Genomic DNA, 17,194 nt, shown 5'->3' with positions numbered 1-17,194 from the left:
ACACATCAGGTACTGCCCTGGAAAATCTGAAAATGAACACTCCATATCAGTGACCAGAAAGAGCAATAAAAAAATAAGAGGTACTTCTGAACTTAGAATTCCCATAAAAGTTGATTATCTTAGCGAGTTAGAACTTAAGTATAACTGAAGTTGTAACAAGTCAATCATATTGTTCTCTTGCTACCACATCACCTCTATATGGTAGAAGCCTACCAAAGAACTAGGAATGGAGTAACCCAGATCCTAGGTAAAAATATGAGGCTGATGCAGAGGTTAAGTCATATTCTTAAAGAATCCTTGTGCAGAGGAGAATTGCTTATACTTAATTTATTAATAATTTATGTAAAAATTATTGCTACTGAAACCCAATTTTATTTATTAATAAGGCAAATGCAAATTTCAACCTATCAAAGTACTCTTTGTTTAAGCAAAGGCTCTTCACAAAACTTCTTTGGTTACCGAACATTTCATGTTGGCAGTCCCTCCATTTGACTGTTAGCCAAACTTTAAAACCATACATTGAATTTCCATTTCAGCTGAGGTATACATGAGCAGGTAAGTAACTGAAGGCAGGAAATATAACCATACATTATTGAATGGAACAAATGGAGATTCAGTAGTTGAGTAAAAATGTAATAGTGAAGTTGACCCTATCACAAATACATTATGGTCCACTCTGTGGGAGTAATCCATAAAAGGTCGTTTTCTGTTATATCACATGGGGAGAATCAGGAAGTGTTGAATTAGAAATCAGTAGAATTAGTCTCTAGCTGGTGCCGTGCCATTAGCTGTGCAGTTTGCACCTGGTCTTTCTAAACCTCATTTTCCAAGTTTATAAAATAAGTATCAATATTTTGTCATCTATCTCAGTAGGTTAGTATAAAGATATATATAGTATTACATAAAAAGCTTCTATATTTGCAATAGAATTATTCAGCCCTTCAGAATTTGGAAAATAAAGAGTGTTCCAAAGCCCAAAAGGAGCAAGTTCAGACGTGTGTGTGTGTGTGTGTGTGTGTGTATGTATTGCATCTTATGGCCTTTACTATTTTTTGCCTACGTGTAAGTTCTTTCATTTATTCATTAAACAAAAACTGATTGTGTCTCTATTATGAACCTAGCACTGATCCAGGCAATGGAAATAGAGTAGTAGACAAGAGAGATAAAAGACTTGCCCTCATATATCTTACAATAAGATAACGGGTGTAACAATAAATAGACAAAGGGAGATAGAGTATAATTTCAAGTAGTAATGGGATCTTTAAATAAAAAATAAAGGAGGGCTCAAGAAGGATGGAGTAGACTTGGGGGCTTTTTAAGATTATGGAGTCAAGGAAGGTCTCTCCAAGGAGATGATAATTATACATGGGTCATGTGGGATTCAGTTTTGTATTCCCAATAGCATTCACAAATCAATTGATGGTCAATAAGTGTTCAGTAAAAAGAAAAGAACAAACTCACTGCCATTGAGTTGACTCTGACTCATAGTGACCCCGATTTGGTTTCTCAGATGGCAATTATTTACAGCAGTAGATTGTCCCATCTTCCTTCCATGGAACGTTGGTGGGTTTGAACTACCAACCTTCTGGTTCTCAGTCAAATGCCTTAGGCACTGCACCACCAGAGCTCCTTAAATGTTCATTAAACCAAACCAAACTCATTGCCATTGAGTCAATTCTGACTCATAGCGACATTCGGGTTTCCAAGGTGATAAATCTTTACAGAAGTAGATTGCCCAGTCTTTCCTCCATGGAGTGGCTGGTAGGTTTGAACTGCCAACCATCTGGTTAGCAGTCAAATGCCTTAGGCACCATGACACCAGAGCTCCTTTAAACGTTTATTAAGTGTTATTAAATATATCACTGTCATATCTAAAAGCCCATGTGATTGTGACTGCTCTTCTTGAGATTTAATAATTTTTATTGTATATATTTTAAATATCACTTTATCCTTCACCCTTTCAAAGCACAGGGAAGATTCTTAGCAGTATTTTCCAGTGCTTATCCCGAAATACTAGCAGAGTAAAGGCCTTTGAAAGCCAATTCAACAGCAGGATTGCTTGTCAGAAAAGTTTTTATCATGATCTCATGAAAAGATGACCTAAAAGTTTACTTTATTTTCGTGAGTGCTTTTTAGGATCTTAATAAATGTAAGAAAAAACATGATGCTCAGGTTAACACAGAAAATGGTGATGATGGAGGAAGTCAAACTATTCATCAGGAGGTGCTAAAACCAAGGTCAATTTTCTTGTGAAAAGATTCATGCCTTTAATTTATCTTGAGGCATTGATACTACATATGTGTGTGAGAGGTGTGTGTTTGAGAAGCAAGGGCCGAAGAAAAGGGACAACTGAAAACATTCCCCTCCCCCAGAACCTAGCTTAGATCATATCCCAAGAACAACCAGTACCAAAGATTAAGAGACTCATAAAATAGCATAGATCAGAACGATCAGTCTGGAACACCTAGTTCTCCCTACCCCCACACCCAGATTCACTCTACCAGTGCATGAGTGTTCTCTGCAATGTGTTCTCTATTACTCTTCTAATGCAGAGAAGTAAGAGATTAGCTTACACTGTCATGTGGCAAGGCTGTTCCTTGGGCCAGGAGGAACATATAACACTATACTCCTGAGACATCTCACCCTGAAGTCACCCCTTGAATTGAGCTGAATTCAGTTCATCTCTCTGTCCCACATCTGCCAACCTCTGCTTCACCGCAGATATTAGGCCTCCACATAAACCACATGTGGGATACTCAGCACATAGAGGTACCAAGCAGTGTTTCTCCAAGACACTGGGGTTGTCCAGAAAATGTGTGTGTGCACACACACATAAACATGCGCACCCATTTACACAGCACAAGCTACTTTTTCCTTACCATGTCATTGTTTTTCCTAACAAAGAATGCTCCACGCCCATTCTCAGTGGCCACCAAGGTATAGATTAAAAAGTATTACTTTACCTACAGCCTCTTCTGGAGTCCAGTAACCTGAGGAGTCACACACCCGTCGGGAGGAAGCTGTGTGTACATACTGACGGAACATTCCATCTTCAGTGCAGGCTCCACACACACTACCTGGGTCCCTGAAAAGACAAAAGGAGAGAGAAATGGCAAGAATCCATCAGATGAACTGTGATAAGGAATTTTCAAGACTATTGCAAGGAGGAGGGGCATGAGATGGTTAATGAGGCCCTTGAAGGTACCTAAGAACACAACTATTTCTCAACTCATTTCCTTCTTTGGTAGACTTCATCTTTGCAAAATTCATAGTGACATGAAAACCTTAAGATCACGAAGCAGAAAAATTTAACTAAGCCATAAAGGAGGCCTATAGAGATGAAATGGGGCAGCTTTAATCTTAGAAACATGAAACAAGAAACAATTATAATTAGAATCTTCCAACATAAAACTCCTTTCTACACTGATTCTCAATAAGTCATCCAAAGACCACTTGCAGTTTCCACACTAACAGAGACAGTAATCTTCAGAGTAAATTTATTAGTGATATGTATTACTATATTTTAAACTTTCCCCTCTTAATCACATATACAAATGTGAGACAGTGTATTTAAAAATATCCCTTTCTCTCCATTGCCTATGGAGAGATACATCCATATTCCTAAGCATGACCCAAAATCTTTAGCCAACTAGCTACAGCTTCACCTACCACAGCTCCTTCATGACTTAATGCACTCTTCAGGTTGAACTTTTACGATTTCAAATGCATCATGTCCTTCACACAGATCCTAGAAATATATTGTTCCCTCAGCAGTCAAATAGCCTTCTTCAGCTTTTCTGTTTAGCAAACTCCCACTCACCTTTCAAGACTCATTTAAATGTGGCCTTTGTGATGGATCATAGCTTGACTCCTCTGAGTGGCTGGCAACCTCTCCTCTGTGTACACACTGTACCTGCTGGCTCCTCCCTAGGGCACTGCTCTGTGATACTGAGAATTTCTATTCACATTCTTTTTTTCTCATTTGCTTCTGAGCAGGTCCAGACCAAACTCTCTTCTTCCTTCTATCCCCAGTATTTAACACAGGGACTGAACTCAGAGGTCCGTCTGTAAATGCTTATTTCATGAATATATATGAAGCTATTAATACAACCTATGAAGAAATCTTCAAGCACCATATTTGGGGTAACTAGAAAAGGTAGAATCAATAATAGCTGAATAACAAGAGGAAATCACTTTATAAGGCTAGTCTTTGATACTAAAAATCTTTACAGAAGTAGTTATGAAGGACACATCTGAAAATGGAGGCATTAAATCATGGTCTCCCCAGAGCTAAGGTGAAAAAGTAGTATCTTATAATATGCTAGAAAAATAGTATTATCAAGTAAGGGTAATAATAATTATGATATCATTTCCCATTTATGAAGCACTTTCTATGTACCTGGCACTGTGCTGTGAGGTGCTTTTCACAAATTACCTCTAATTCCTATAATAACCCGGTGTTTACAAGTGAGGAAACACAGGCTCAGAGAGGTTAAGTAAATTACCTAAGATCACATAACAAGTTCCTGAATTCCTTTGAGCATGTTTCCAAGTATCATCTAGTGTCCAGTACTTTGACAACTAAAAGGTGTAGTTAAGCTCCAACCTCTGACTCCAATCAGCACTCACTTCTAATGTGGACACAACTCAAAACCACATTTCCTTGATGTGGACACAACTCAAAACCACATTTCCTTGATGCACTTGGCCTTTCCGGGGCTGCTGCTGAGTGCGTAGCTGGGGCTCCTCTCTGACACAAGGATTCCAAGTAACTACTAGGGTGGAGTAAACATAACCCCAAGCATGACACAAATTGCTGGATATGTGACGCGAGTCTCTCAGACACATGTATCAGGAGGCCTTAAAACTGAGGCCCACCTAGCTGAGAAGAGGAAGCAAATTGCAGCCTTTTCTGCCAACTGACTTGCAGCAAGTCAGTACTGATGTCTGCTTTCTAGTAACATTTGTACCAGAGAGAGAATTGAAAGATTAAATTGTTTATATGTGTTACATAAACTGATGTAAAACTTTGGTTTGCACATACCACCGAGTACTTACTGTTCAGCCAGTCCATCTGAAGCTGCACAAGGTCACACTTGAAGGAAGATGGTTCTTACGTGTATCACATAGACATGTGTTGACTCACAAACAGCCTGTGTGAGCTTGGATGGGGATGGCAATTATAACTATTACAGAGCGGTGAGGTCTAAGTAATGTTATATATTAGGCATTATCAAGGTACAAAGAACAGGTATCAAGATGGCAGAAGGCTGAGAATGCCACTTTGAAAATTATTCACAGGCTTCATCCTGTTAATGTATCTCCATTCTTTCCTCCTCAGCCTTTTTGCAAGGCCAGGGTGCATGTAAACATATTGCAGGGACATCCACCTCCTTTGCTGGGGCTTGACATTCACAGGGGTGGTGTGGCAAGTGGAAGATTGGTTATCCACCTGCTAAATGAGTAAGTCCTCCCTTCAAAATTATGTATCTCTGCTTGCCCATTTCTGCAATTTCAACATAAATGTTTTATTCCCCAAATTCACCTCTATTTAGCTGTGGGGGCTTACATTGATGTGTGATGTTATGTGCCGATGAGTTGGACCCAAATCATAGCCACCCCTCCTTGGGTTTCCAAGGCAGTATCACTACAGAAGTAGATTGCCCAACCTTCCTTCTGAGGAGTGGCTGGTAGGTTTGAACCACCAGCCTTCTGGTTAGCAGCCAAGTGCCTTAGGCACTATGCTACCAGGCTTAGGCTAGTCACTATATGTTTCTTTGATGCCCCGGATCTCTTATTTATATAAGAGTTAAGCTTACCACATGGACTAAAAAGGCAATTGCAGGTCAAATACTCCTCATAATGCATCACACAAAGTAGGACCAAATAAGCAACAGCTCTTCTTATTATTTAGAATCAAGAAAGGTCTGGCAATTTACTTCTAAAACATCAGTCATTGAAAATCCTACAAAGCAATTCTACTCTGACACACATGGGGTCACCATGAGTTGGAGTCAACCTGATGATAACTTGTAAAATAGATTTTCAGAGGGTGACCCTGTCCAAGTTAGGGTTGGGTTTCTTCCACACTCCCACCAATTGTCAAGTGTTATTCTTTTTTCATACCTTCTCTCTCTTTTTTTGCAAAAAAAGTTCTTGAAATATGCAAAGAATGGATGTCAGCTAAAATTTCAGATCTAGCATTCTGGTAGTGTAGTGCCTAAGGCACTTGACTACTAATCAGAAGGCTGGCGGTTCAAACCCACCAGCCACTCCTCAAAAGGAAGGTTGGGCAAACTACTTCTGTAGTGATACCGCCCCAGAAACCCAAGGAGGGGTCGCTATGAGTCGGCTCTGACTCGACAGCATATAACAACAACACAACAACAACACAATAACCATGACACAGGTGTCTATTGTGGCAGGCCAAGAGATAGATATAAAAATAGTCCTATTTCCAAGAAGTTCCCAAGCTGGTGGGAAAATAGAAAAATGAACAGATAGTGACAATGCCATAAGAATTGGCCATAAGTGAGGGTAGCACTGAGTGCAACAGAAGACCTAGATGTCAAAAATGGCCCCAAGATCCAGTGAAGTCTCCAATGCACAGCTTAGGGCAATGCGCAGCCTCCGACCACCACCCCAGAAATATCCGGAAGAGCATACCTTACTTCTCTTCTCCTCACCACCACTCTGGAAGTTGCAAGCCACTATTCTACCCTTACATCAAGGAGGAAGAGCTAATTCAGACAGGTGAAAAATGCCCTCTCTGTTCTGTCACTTCATCTTATCACTTCCTTTCATTAACATTTCCACAGCTCTAAGAAGTGGGCCAGATGTGACATTTCCAAGAAACTACCTGCAGGCCTATCCCTGAGGAGTGTGTACCCCTGATGAGTCATTGGTGAGGAGATAAGAACTGTGCTGGGTGGTACGCACATTTTTGTCTCCAGTTTTGCATTCCCCTCACTTCACATTCCTCCTCTTGTTCATAAGAAATGTATACACCCTTTATACCCCCAGAGAATATTGTACCAGCCTCAGCCATGGCAAGTGTCTCTCTCACCTGTCATACACAACTCCACTAATTGGAGGCAGCCAATGGATACTGAGGGACTTGTGGGTCTGCCTGATGACCATGGGTGGGATGGGAATGGGTGTGGGCTTTCTGCTTTGACTCCATTGCTGATATACAAGGTCCAGATAGCAATGCATTCGGGCCACTTGGTTAGGGGTGAAGCTGTCAGTGCAGTCATCATCTGTAGAAACAAAATGAGAGCACAACAGATGATGTCTTAGCCTGTGAAATTCATAAACGCAAAGATAAATTCTGTCTTGCTCATGGCTAAATCCCTACCATCTATCACAGCATTGTGCACTTATGCAGCTTAATAAACACTTGTTGAATTAATAAATGTATCCTGTTCCACAAAGTTTCTAGGCTGAAAGTGGGAAAGAGGAGGCAGAAACAGGCTTCCTAATCTCTAAGACAAAGTCATTACCTTGATATTGGGTTGGACCAGGGTGAAACTCATATCCTGGGGTACAGGACTGTTCAGTGCTGATGGTTACTTATTCAGCAAACCACCAGATGGCAGTGTTTCAGCACATCGTCTTTTTACTTCTAAGACTGTGTGGTATTACATACTGGCAGAATTGTCTGGTGACTTTGGCCATAGTTAGTGAGTATTCAGTGATGCTGCTCAAGGAGAGAGAGAGAGCCAAAATGTCAAGAAATGATGGACTCAGACCTACTGTTGGAGCAGGCAAGTTCCCCCTTTTGGATATTTTTTCATGAGGCTAGAAAGGGAGTTATCTTAAGGAAAATGAACCAGCCAAATACTCTACCTGCTGCATAGCTCTTTCTTCTTCCCACCTCAGAGATGGTGCCTAAATAGCTCTGCCCTCTGCAGCCCAGTGTCAGATCTCTCTGTCCCTACTAAGTACCACCATCTGCTTGTTGAGGAGGCAGGGGTGCTGGTGTTTATGAATTCTATAAGCCTGAATGATTCACCAAAATGGGATTTGGATGGAAACATCTTGATAGGTCACAAAGGGGCTCAGTTCATCACTTCATTTCCCCCCTCTCTTGAAAGGCATGGCCAGAGTCTAGTGGTTTATCCTTTAGATAAATTTAGATATCATTTTAGAACTTACCCTCCTAGATAAATTCTAGAACTTAGCACCACACAAGCCTCTGGACCTAAGAGAAAAATTACCTCCTTGCTTCTCCTTGGAGAATCATCAAATCAAATCAGTCTTTAGTTTACAGGATAGGCGTGTGTATTATTATCAGGAGATTGGCTAACATTGTTTTTGTCCAGAAACAAGGAAGGTGTGAGAGGACAGGGAAGAAGAATTGAAGAGATGTCTGAAGAAGATAACTAGATCAGACAATTCAGTTGGTACCAGGGTCAGGGGAATACTATTTTTAGGAGATAGTTCCATTTTTTGGTAGGCATGCTAAGAATTACTCCTTGGCTATCATCAGAAGAAGAGAATCTGATACTTAAAAAGAGAGAGAGAGAGAGAAAAAAAAAAAAGTAATCCTCAGCCTAAAATTAACCAGACCTCTAAAAAATAGTACAAACCTTGACCTAGAAACCTTTTTCACTATCACTGCTGGACTCTCCTTCAGAGTAAATGCTTAAAGGATGTGCATAAGAACAAGAAAGACCAATTTCTTAGGCAGGAGGGACCTCAAGAGGGTTTTTGGTCTTGTCCATTTTTTTTGCTAACAATCTAAGATAGAAGTTCTTTTATGTTTTAAATCTCTAGTAGAGAAGAGTCCAATAAATGAGACTTCTTAATATCTCAGTATCTCTTTAACTTCTTTAAATACATTTGAAAAAAAAAAAAAAAAGAGTACACTGTGTTAAATCTACTTCAAGTCTCTGACACAAATGACCACTTTTTAACCTGTTCTATTCCTCACAATACCTCCCCGCCCCCAAGGGGTCCTCATCTTAATGGGAAACAAAAACATCTTGGCTGTTGTGATACCTGTATAGCTCATGTAGTTGGTGAAGGGAGCCCCTGGGAAGTGGGTGAAGCCGCAGGTGTCATTGGTAGGCTCTGGGTCCTGGCACAGCTTGCTCTTGGGCGTGGGGGCAGTGTCAGCACAGAGGTCTCCTGTATCCATGGATGGCACTGTCTCCCTGCAGGGGTCATCACAGGATTCTCTTTCACTGACCCCTTTGAAGACATGGTAGAGTCCCAGGACATGCCCCACTTCATGGATCATGATGTTGGTATGGCCAGGCATGCCATAATAGGCAGGGTTGAGGACAACACCACCTGTAATGGAAGGTTTGGACAGCATCTTTGAGCGTGGCATAGATAGAAGCCCTTCAATCCTTAATTATGTCTACTATTACCTATTTGACTGCTAACCAGAAAGATTGAGGTTAAACCCACCAGCCACTCCTTGGATGGAAGGTTGGGCAATCTACTTCCATAGTGATACTGCCTTGGAAACCCAAGGAGGGGTCACTATGAGTCGGGTCCAACTCAACAGCATATAACGACAACATTAACTATCAAATGGTCAATTTCAGTCTACAAGGAGAAAATTAAAAAAAAAAAATTATTGTGATTTGGGTGTACATTTACAAAGCAGATTCATTTTATACTCAACAGTTCATACACACATTTTGTTTCATGGCACCCAATTACAGTCTCTACAAGGGAATAGCTCTCCTCCAACATTCTCCCTGTGATACCTCTTCTCTGTGTCTTTTTTTTTCCTATGCATTTCTGTCTGTCTAGCTTTCCCCCTATACAAATGCTGCCTTTCCAATCTTTCTAAGGGGTGCATCTCACTGGGGTAGGTGTTCAGCTTGTAGGCCTTTCTATTATTTGGCTGAGAGCTAGCTAACCCATGGGAGTGAGTCTAATCCCAGGTACAAAGGGTAACCTGGGGCCATAGTCTTGGGGGTTTCACAGTCTCTATCCAACCAGTAAGTCTCATCATTTTTGTGATTTTGAATTTTGTTCCATATTTTTCCTCCCACTCTATCTGTTGTTGTTGTTGTTATGTGCCATCGAGTCAAACCTGACTCATAGCAACCCCTCCTTGGGTTTCCGAGGCAGTATCACTACGGAAGTAGGATTGCCCAACCTTCCTTCCGAGGAGTGGCTGGTGGGTTTGAACCGCCAGCCGTCTGGTTAGCAGGCAAGTGTCTTAGCCACTATGCTACCAGAGCTCCTACTCTATCTAGGATGTCCAAATCTGATCCCTTTCCAAGGGGTTGGCATTGGTAGCTGGTCACCATCTAGTTCTGGTCTCAGGGTCATGTAGGCTGAGATTCCCATGGTCCATTAGTCTCTTGGACTAATTGTTTCCATATGTCTTTGATTTTCTTCACTCTTCTTTACTCCATGAGAAGAGAGACCAATAGTTGCAACTTAGATGGCAACTCATAAGCTTTTAAGATCCTGGTTGCTACTCACCAAAGTAGGATGTAGAACAATATTTTTATGTACTATGTTGTGCAGTTAAGCTTGATGTCCCCCAGGCCACAGTCCCAAGGCCAAAGGCCTAATGACTCACAACTTCAAGGCATTTGGTTGTAGCTAAGAAGCTACCATAGCCTTGTCCTTTATTCTATAATGTTGTTTTGGTTACTTTGTGCTGCTCTAACAGAAAATACTACAGATGGAATGGCTTGAACAAATAGGGATTTATTCTCTTACAATTTTGGAGACTAGAAGTCCGAGTTCAAAGTGCTAGGCTCTAGGGGCTGAGTGCAAACCCCTCAGCCTCGGGCTTCATCTCTGCCTCCTGCTCCTGGCCCACTGAAACTGGAAGCTTTTCTTCACTCAGGCAGCTGCTAGCTGCTGAGGCTGACAAACCCAAGGTCAACAAGTAAAAAGGCACAGTCCCAATATTACCAAACAACACAGCAGGCCACTAATTCAAGTCCAGAAAATGTCCCAAGATTGGCAGGGAATGGCAAGCTGCTGAACAAGGACTTGGCTACATGCAGGGTTCAAGCGTACCAAAAAGCTAGAGGCCTTCCTCAAAGTTGCTTCTGATATATTGGAAGCATACCACATTCCTAAAGCAGCTACTCAGCTGCCCTAGTAGATTCCACCATGAAGTTGGTTACCAATCTCACCATAGGGAATAAACACATCCAGCTACCCAGCCACTCAACATCAGGCTCAGCCAAGTTGACACATAACCTTAACTACCACAAACGTATATGGATATTTTTATAGCATAAACAAGTATGCATGTAGCAATAACATCAGACTGATCTATCTATGTTGTTGTTGTTGTTGTTGTTATGTGCCGTCGAGTCAACCCTGATTCATAGCGACCCCTCCTTGGGTTTCCGAGGCAGTATCACTACAATCTATCTATGGTCATGGTTATATTCCCGTTTGCCTATCCATACCTGATCTTCTTGCTTCTCTGTCTATGTATCCACTTGTAGACTAGTGTTTGTTATTACTGATAATGCAGTATTGTGTATGTTATAGTATTTACTTTTGTTGTGTACCTCTCTGTGTCCTCTTTATCCCTATTGTTATTACACTGGTCACTTATGTTATATTGCCTCTCCCTTCACCCAATCTAAGGAGACAGTTTATAACTTCTAGTGCATCCAGGCCCTGCTCTGTCTTGTGGCCACAAAGACCTTCCCAACTAATCAATAAACATTTCTTTAACCCCTACCATGGATGAGTGCTATATAAAATGCCAAGGAAAATGATATGGACAAAACAGATAAAGGACCTGGAGGAATTTTAAAAAACAGACTTCCAAATACCACCCTAGATCAATTGAATCCAAATATTTAAGAATGAAGTGCATACATCTATATTTTTTTTAAACCTCCCCAGATTGAGAACTATTGGTACAGGCAAAAGTACATGGGGTTTGGAGCTAGGGACATTTGAGTCTGAATCCTTGTCTTTCCATATAACAGCTTGAGGATTTGAACAGCTACCCATTTTGTTGTCTGTAAAGTAGGAAGAATAAAATTTACTTCTTGAGGTTTTAAAGAATTTGGCACATTGTAGGAGTTTATTAAATGGCAACTCTATATGCTGCTTTTGATTTCACAAATCCTGGTATCACAGAACTAACAACTGGGAAGACAAGTCCAGCTAAACCACTGTGAAATTCAGAATGTCACAGGCACTATAGCAGTATCCCCTGCCCTCACTTCCCCAAATCTCCATGAGAACACCAAGGGAGGTGCTTCAGAGAAGAGTTAATTGCATTCAATCTGGGATTAGATGAAAGATTTGGTATTATCATTGTGACCTTATGAAAAAAAAGCTAAAGATCTCTGAGAGCCTCAATTTCTATCTGTCCAGCTTGCTGAGGTCTCACGCTGACTTTCTTCTGCCAAAGTTAGAACCACTTGACTTTCTTTAATCTGCATTTGCAGGCTCAGGGCCAGACTCATTTCTAGGACCTGAGATAGGGGATTTCACCAGCTTGGGACCAATCGTTTGTGGTCCAGAGTCATCTGTGGATGTGTTTAGGCTGATCCAGCCCTTGATTCCAGGTCTGATTCCAGTTTCTAGTATTTGTTTCATTCTTCATGGTTGAGCCCTTCCTACATCAATCGTTAGTTGGGTATAATAGGCCCTCTAGAAGAACAGATCTGCCTGGCTGTTGGCAGACCATATTCCAAGGAATATGTCCTACTCCTGAACTTTGGATGATGGCATATAGATCACTATATATATGGTTTCATGTGCAGGACAAAATCACCTGGGATCTGGTACCACACCCACGGGTTTCTGCCTAAAGAATGGTTCAGTTTGCCTTTATAGAGCCTACCTTACCACAAAGGGCAGTTTCTAAATCCAAGGTCTAAACTCTCCCTCTACTCAGACATGCTGATATTCATCAAGCCATGCCCAAATTCATCCTGAGATCGCATCTACTTTTACATCCAAAATGTAGCTAGATCTCCCCTCCACTATTTACTATTTCTATTACTTCCAGTAAAAAAATCTCATTCTCCAACATTATCCTTTCTTTTTCTTTATCTTTCCTTTTACAAAATTATTTTATTTCCATGTCTTTCATTTGCACAACATTATCATTATGTCAACATAGCACTGAAATTACTTCAAAATTATTCTAGTTCAATAACATTTAGAGTGTCTGGTATTTGAATAAACATGGTGAAATGCAGTATCTCCACTTTTCAAGATGCCTCATGCTTCATGTTTTACATATTCAATTATAGTAATAATCATCATCAAAATTCATAAATGTTTTTTTCAGTTCTCCAACAACAATATCAATTTTCACATCAATGAAGATGTCCATGAGAACACTTTTCTATTCTCTTTCCCAATTGGCTTTTCAAGTGCCTTTACCCTCTTCAACCTTTTTTTTTTTTTTTTTCTTTTTTTTACCATACCTTTCCACTACATATACTTAGTCTTCCTTTTTATAGTCATTCCCACTCTCAACACTATTCCTCTCCTTACCTTTAGTTAAGCTTTGGATTAAAAAATCAATCTGCTTGACATAGGATCTTGGAAGGCTGTAATTTACATACTTAACTTAAGGTGTCCATAGCAAGTGGTTTTTCCCAAATTGTATTTATGGTCTTGGGTGATACCCAAAGCAATCTACAGATACAATAAAATTCTGATCAAAATTCCAACAGCATACTTTACAGAAATGGAAAAGCTAATCTCCAATTTTATATGGAAAAACAAGAGACTTCAAATAGCCAAATCAATTTTGAAGAAAACAAACTAGGAGGCTTCATACTTCCTGAGTTGAAAAAATATTACACCGTACAGTAATCAAAACAGTCTGATATTGGTTTGATAGACACATAGACCAATGGAGTAGAATTGAAAACCCAGAAATAAATCCAAACATCTATGGTCAATTAATTTTTGACAAGGGAGCCAAGTCCATTCAGTGGGGAAGGAATAGTCTCTTCAACAAATTATGCTGGCAAAACTGGACTTACACATGCAGAAAAATGAAACAAGATCTATACCTTATGCCATAAACAAAAACTAATTCAAACTGAATTAGGGATCTAAATGTCAAATCTAAAACGATAATGTTCTTAGAAGAAAATATGACAGCAAAGCTTTGGTACCTAATATTTTTTTCCAATGGTAGATTACCAAACACAAAAATGAATATACAAACAGCAGAAAACAAAAGAGGTGGCTGGAAACTTGTAAAAGTTAAATACTTATGTTTGTCAAAAGACTTTATCAAAAGAGTAAAGTAACAACATATAGACTGTGGAAAAAAAAATCTCTAGGAATGATATAACTGATAAGGTTCTAATATCTAAAATACATAGGAAATGTCTATAATTTAACAATAAAAAGTTAAATAACCCAATCAAAAGTTAGGCAAAGGATATGAACATATACTTTACCAAAGAGAATATTCAAATGATCAACAAACACATGAAAAGACACACAAATCATTATCCTTCAGAGAAGTGGAAATCAAAACCACAATGGGATACAATTTCACTCCCATTAGGATGGCTAAGAAAGAAAAAATAAATAAAGAAAGAACCAAAAATAAGAAGTCTTAGAGAGAATATGAGGAAATTAGAATCCTGTCCATTGATGATGGGGATGAAAAATGGTACAGCTGTTGTGGAAAACAGTCTGGTGTTTCCTCGAAAAACCAGAGGTAGAGCCTAGGGATCTAACAGAAATGACATGAACAGGCATATACATATCTATATGCATTATGTTCTGGTTACCTAGCCACACTGACAAGAATATACCACAAATGGGATAGCCTTAACAAACAGTTTATTCTTTTACAGTTTGGAGGCATTAAGTCCAAGTTCAAAGTGCCAGGATCTAGGGGCTGGGTGAAAGCTCCTCAACCTTAGGCTTGAGCTCTGCCTCCTGATCCCAGCCAACTGAAGCTAGAGGCTTTTCTTTCTTTTTTATTTTTTTTTAACATGACTTTTCATAATATCTTTCTTCTTCTTTTTTTTTTTTTTCCTTTTTGTTGTGATTTGGGTGAAAATTCATAGAGCAAATACACTTTCCATACAGCAGTTCACATACACTTTGTCTCATGACATTGACCACAATTTACCACAATGCAACATCTCCCCTCCCACTTCCTCCCAATAGTTACCTCTTCCCTGTGTCCATCACTTAGAGGCTTTTCTTCACTCAGTACTGGCTGCTAAGGCTGACAAACCCAAGGTTGAAAGTAAAAAGGCACAGTCCTGATGTTACCAAACCAAATGGCAGGCCATTAATTCAACTCCATTGAAAGTCCCAAGATTGGCAGAGCATGGCAATTGTTCTGCTGAACAATGACTGGGCTACCTGCAGGGCTCAAGCATGCCATAAGCTAGAGACCATTCCCAAAGCTGCTGCTTATATATGGGAAGCAGACTTCATTCCTAAATCAGCTACTCAGCTGCTATGGTAGGTCCCACCATGGAGCTGATTGCCAGTCTCATAATGGGGAGTAACTACCACCAGCTGCCCAGCCACTCAACCAGGCCCAACCAAGCTGACATACAACCTTAACTACCACACATTACAACACTATTCAAAATAGCCAAAAGATGGAAACAACCTAAGTGTCCATCAATGGATGTGTAGATAAGCAAAATGTGGTATGTACATACAATAGAATACTACATAGCAATAAAGAAAAATCAGTTCCTGAGACATTTGGCAATATGGATGAACTTGGATGATACTATGTGAAACAAAATATGTCAGTCAAAAAAAGACAAATATTGTATGTTCTCACTTTTATGAAATGAAATAAATAGGTAAATATACAGAGACTAATATCCATTTTGTTAAAGACCTCCAGTGGCAACTGAAAGTTTGGAGCTTTGAAACTACTAGCATCTCCACAGGAGAAAGATGTGACAACCTGCTCCTATAAAGACTGTGGCCTTGAAAATATGATGGGGCAGTACTATCCTAGTAGGTTGCTAATCCCATTGCCATTGAGTTGATTCTGATTTGTAATGACCTTCTAGGACAGAGGTGACTGACCCATCAGGCTTGCAAGGCTGTAATCTTTATGGCAGCAGACTGCCGCATCTTTCTCCTGCAGAGGGCCTGGTAGGTTCAAACAACTGACCTTTCAGTTAACAGCTGAGAGCTTAACCACAGCACCACCAGGGCTCATGCCCTATGTAGTAGTCACCTTTCTTTTCATTATTACAGTAATGAGAAAGGTGGCACCAGATGTGGGTGAAGTTTGCACAGCACGACTGATTTATGTCACTAAGGCAGGGAAAAGGGATGAATGGGTAAATGCTAGGTTGTGTACGATTTTGCAATAATAAAAACAGTCAAAAAAAAAAAGGGGTGCTATAGATGCTCATACTAATTAGACATAACCAATCACCTTAATTCTCTTGGTTTGAGGGGTTAGGGCTGTGGTCTTGTGGGACAATTCAGTCCTTAAAGTTTATGTTCTACCTCCCAGTATGGCAAATAGTGCTTAGAATCTTAAAAGCTTATAAGTAACCATCTAATAAACAACTTAATCATCTGGAGCAAAAGAGAAAGAAGGAAACCCAAGAATCAGAGAAGAAAATAGACTACAGGACTAATTGTCTCCATGAACCACTGTCTTCTCCACCTTGAGACCAGAAGAACTAGAACTACCCCTATAAACCTTCTGATAAGGGATACAATAAATAAAACCTGATAAAACAGAAATAAAAATGTGGATAAAAACTTCAGATTCCTAAAGAATTCAGACATAATTAGACCTATTGAAGCTGCAGGAATCCCCAAAACTATGGTCCTGAGTTAACTCTTCAAACCTTACATTGAAACTATTCTCTGAAGTCACCTTTAAACTAAGTTAACAGTTTAGCTCAAAAGGTAAAGATTGTCACCTTAAGCGTTATGTTTAAAATATATATAAAACCAAAGGGTCAACAGCTCTTTTAAAGTGTAGATAAGAAGGTTATGGGGCAGAGGTTAAATAAATGGAAATGAAACAATTACAACAAAATAATAAGACTATTGACACAATGTAACCAATGCCACTGATTAGCATGTCTAGAAAATGTGGAAGCTTGTGCTTACTCACTGATCTGCACTGAACACTTTCCCTTGTTACCCTCCCGAGAGGCATTGGGTCTCCGGGAGCAAGGTAAGCACGGGCGGGCTTGTGCTTACTCACTGATCTGCACTGAACACTTTCCCTTGTTACCCTCCCGAGAGGGAC

General features: G+C 40.0%; 1 protein-coding gene across 1 annotated transcript in view; it reads right to left on the bottom strand.

Annotated features, from left to right (window-relative positions):
* Positions 1–17,194, bottom strand: part of PAPPA2 (pappalysin 2) — a 513,722-nt gene that overhangs the window by 223,525 nt on the left and 273,003 nt on the right. The window contains exons 4-6 of the mRNA XM_007937607.1: positions 9,004–9,297; positions 7,067–7,259; positions 2,964–3,085 (exon numbers count right to left, since the gene is read on the bottom strand). Of these exons, the coding sequence (XP_007935798.1) occupies positions 2,964–3,085; positions 7,067–7,259; positions 9,004–9,297 (609 nt within the window). The remainder of the gene's footprint in view (positions 1–2,963; positions 3,086–7,066; positions 7,260–9,003; positions 9,298–17,194) is intronic.

The sequence above is a fragment of the Orycteropus afer genome, unplaced genomic scaffold (genome assembly GCF_000298275.1).
Source record: "Orycteropus afer afer isolate SDZICR_OR568_19922 unplaced genomic scaffold, OryAfe1.0 scaffold00043, whole genome shotgun sequence".
In the NCBI taxonomy this organism is placed as follows: domain Eukaryota; kingdom Metazoa; phylum Chordata; class Mammalia; order Tubulidentata; family Orycteropodidae; genus Orycteropus; species Orycteropus afer.
Note: the sequence above shows the minus strand (reverse complement) of the source record. Positions and strands in the feature narration are given on the sequence as shown.